The sequence below is a fragment of the Gossypium arboreum genome, chromosome 13, assembly GCF_025698485.1.
Source record: "Gossypium arboreum isolate Shixiya-1 chromosome 13, ASM2569848v2, whole genome shotgun sequence".
In the NCBI taxonomy this organism is placed as follows: domain Eukaryota; kingdom Viridiplantae; phylum Streptophyta; class Magnoliopsida; order Malvales; family Malvaceae; genus Gossypium; species Gossypium arboreum.
In genome coordinates, this window is record NC_069082.1 from 94,995,896 (window position 1) to 94,999,819 (window position 3,924).

At 38.3% G+C, this 3,924-nt stretch overlaps 1 protein-coding gene across 1 annotated transcript; it reads left to right on the plus strand.

The window, feature by feature from the left end:
* Positions 1-2,315: 2,315 nt before the first annotated feature.
* On the plus strand, positions 2,316-3,415 carry LOC128286913 (60S ribosomal protein L16, mitochondrial). Its single transcript, XM_053024722.1, has one exon. The coding sequence runs from the start codon at positions 2,673-2,675 to the stop codon at positions 3,228-3,230; it is 558 nt and encodes a 185-aa protein (XP_052880682.1). The 5' UTR covers positions 2,316-2,672; the 3' UTR covers positions 3,231-3,415.
* The last annotated feature ends 509 nt before the right edge of the window (positions 3,416-3,924 follow it).

Genomic DNA, 3,924 nt, shown 5'->3' on the forward strand with positions numbered 1-3,924 from the left:
GGTTATGGTGAAATTTTTTGCCTCTACCCAAATTGCAGTATCACTCGATACAATTCATGCATCTCCACTGTCGCGTACAATATGAATAGCACCTTGGCATCCCACATACTCTGAATGGCCAAAAATTCTAGTAAAACGCATTCTATGATATCTAGATCAGTGTATGACACCCATTCAAACTGCAGTGCGCAATTGTAAATTATGTTATATACGGAATTTTAAATTACAAATCATTTTGTAATTATTTTAGGTTTGAAAAGATCAATATCTAACCTTGGCTTTCAAGTGTTGGTCTAACAACAACTGGATATCTTCGACGTGCTCTGGTAGTCCTACATACTTGGCTCATGGTTCCACCTATTCAAGCGAATTGTTAATTAAAACATGGAATAAATAAACAACATTTATTATACTAACTACATATTATTATCAAATGATTTTTACCTTGTCACCAATGGGAACATATATGAGTCGTTCAGTCAGAGACGTAGAAATAGTAGCCGCCATCACGCCAGTGACTGCAACAAGAGCAAGCAACCACCGATTGACATCTTATTCTGTTCCATCGCCCAACACAACTCCCAGTACAACATGGCCAACACGACGGATCCCCAACTCAATCGCCCGCATTCTTTGAAGTTGACTAGGTGTAGTAATACCTTATGTGTATCAAATTTTAAGAATTATCAAGCATTAGAATGCCCTCGATTAGCATATTGTTCTTTGACAATATCAGACGCATTCGGAAGAAGTTCTTTGAAATTAGTTTCCAACCACTTCATATCTAACGGCCACCTTGAAACTTGTTCGACACCTTTCCCAAAAATGTCTTGCAAAGGTCCTTTTTACCGAGGACGATCCCTGACCCCGTAACGACTGACCCATCTACTGGTAAATCGAGTTGTAAAGTTATGTCCTCAAGAGTGATTGTACACTTGCCGCATGGAATGTGGAACATGTGTGTCTCAGGTCTCCATCTTTCCATCAATGCGCTGATGAGTGTAGGATCCAAATTGCAGCCCCTGAGCATACAAGACATACATGGAAGAATCTCGCGTCTTGTAGATAACCACAAATTTCAGTGACTAGGCCCTTTGACATATTATGTATAAACTCTTCCAAAAAATATCTTCCGTCTATTTATATCAATAAAATAAAATATTTTAAAAATTAAAGAACTTTAAATTTAACTTAATTGAAAATAATGAAATTTAAAATTTCTTCTTACCATTATCGCTTGAGCGACGAAAATGTGCTTTTCGTTTTTGCTAAAACAAATCAGAGAGCTTACTATTCGTGAAAATTTAATCGAATTTAATATACAAAATATTTAAATAAAACTATAGTATTTTTAAACAAAGTGTACAGGTAAATTTCGAACAAAACTTGAGAGAATAGAGAGTTTAGAGAGAATAGAGAGTTGAATTTGAGTGAAAAAATAAAAGAATAGACTGGTATCTATAGAAAAAAAATTTACTATTACCTTTTAAATTTTTTTACCATTTGACAACGTTTAAAGAGCCATTGAAAAATAACCGTTAGAGGAAAGTGTGTTCGGTTGGGCGAACTTTTTGTATAGGTGATAGATAAGTGCGTCTAACTGGGCCCGCTTTTACACACTCTATCAAAAAACGACATCTCTCAATTAAAAAAAAACCTAAAACGCGAATTAAAAATTTCAGCATATTTAGACAATTTAGCGCCAGTGGGCCTGAAAGGCATAAAAATTGACTTGACAAAATGGATTTCAGATGCGTCCTGGTGGTGGATCAAAGCTGAGCTTTGACCCTCGAAGCCCTTAGGGGGAGGGTGTTTTCTCGTGCATATAAGGATTTATGTGCTATACCATATATGAATTTCCCAAAGGGCTATAGAAAGAAAAAGGATGTCTTTTTCGGTTATAGATCTTCTCCATTTCTAGGTTTCTAGAAGGTTGCGGTGAAGAAAGAAGAGAGCTCCCGCCTATCTAAATCCTTTAGGACAAGAACGTACATCGACAAGAGGGCTTTCCCTTTGCATTAAAGGAGGGTGAAGTAGGATAAGTCATAAGAATCAGCTTTCTTGCAACGACCTCCTGCTATGTGCTATGCTAACGAGGGGTCTTAAGCTTAAGCAAACAAAGTACCAAGAGCTATAAAATAAAAGAATTCAATAGCAGCGCTTATGCCTTCAACAAAAGCAGAGCTAAGCCCGGAAATCACGGAACTCTCTTCTCTTTCAATGGCAGCAGCTAGTTCAAGTTCAATGTCAGCCGGATTGCTAAACACTACTCTTTCCTTCCCACCGGCTATGCTATACCTTATCTCTTTCCTTGATAAAGGGAATAGAGATGATAATAGAGATCATCATACTGAGAAAGACAATAATTCCGTACGGGTACAACAACTCTTATTTAAACGAAGTAAAAAAAATGCAATCTTTGTTGTCTAATAGAACAAACACTAATACCTTAATTGAGTCGGTCAAAATAAAATCTGTTTATCAAAGTGCTTCTCCGATTGCTCAAGACATCTCTTTGCAACTGAGGAAGAAAACAAGATCATTTCGTTCCATTTTTAGAAAAATAGTGAAAGAGATTCCATTAGTAATGAAAAAAGGGGTTTCGGGGATCCGTATATGTTGTTCAGGTCGATTAAAAGGCGCAGAAATAGCTAGAACTGAATGCGGAAAGTATGGAAAAACATCTCGTAATGTATTTAACCAGAAAATCGATTATGCTCCTGCGGAAGTATCTACTCGTTACGGAATATCAGGTGTCAAAGTGTGGATTTCTTATAGTAAAAAAAAGGGGGGACGTGCTATATCCAAAACGTACGAAATATAGTAAATATCGTAAAGGCAGATGTAGTAGGGGTTGCAAACCGGATGGTACAAAACTTGGTTTTGGAAGATATGGCACTAAAAGTTGTAAAGCTGGTCGTCTTTCATATCGAGCCATTGAAGCAGCGCGTCGGGCTATAATCGGACAATTTCATCGTGCTATGAGCGGACAATTCCGAAGAAATGGTAAGATATGGGTAAGAGTTCTCGCGGATCTCCCTATTACCGGGAAACCTACAGAAGTAAGAATGGGAAGAGGGAAAGGAAATCCTACGGGTTGGATTGCTCGTGTGTCCACGGGACAAATCCCATTTGAAATGGAAGGTGTGAGTTTGTCAAATGCTCGACAAGCCGCTACATTAGCGGCGCATAAACCATGTTCGTCAACCAAGTTTGTTCAGTGGTCGTAACGTAATTGGTTAGTGGGGAAAAACCGGGCCCAAATTCTAAAAAATTAGGCGAAGTGTTTGTTCCTGAACGACGGAAGTGGAAAGACACTAAGGGAGAGGGATATACTCCTTTCTTTTTGTAATCGCCGAAATTGTACGACGAACCTTTTTGTTTCAGGCATACGACCCATATATGTTACGGTCTTTTTCGGCCTGTTGGTACTTGTCGAATTGAAACTCGATACGATAATAAGAAGATTCGCCAACATTACCTATTTTATTAGTGGATTCGAGGCAACCCCGGGGTAAGTACGTGATTTCAAATTGCATGTTATAAGCATATGATCCCCCTTTTACTGTTAAATTAAAGACACTAACAGCTCTTGGTCTTAGCTCTCTAAACATTGTTGAGGAAGCATCCAATCCATTTCCAATTCACATGTGTTAAGCATAGTGACACCAATCCCTTTGAATGAAAGAGATTTTGATTGCTGCTAGCTAGGGATTAGGGTAGGGGATAAAGTCATCCAATGCAATGAAGAAGACAATGCGCAAAGAACTGCTTTCGATTCTTTCTTGTCTATTGGATTCTGTTGAGAAGAAGGGAAAACCATTCGACCCGCAGACTTTCATGCTTGCTGTCCTAACAAGCCAAATAGCGTATATAAGAGAAGATGTTTCGATAAATTGTTGGGGCGATGTGCAAGCTCTTACT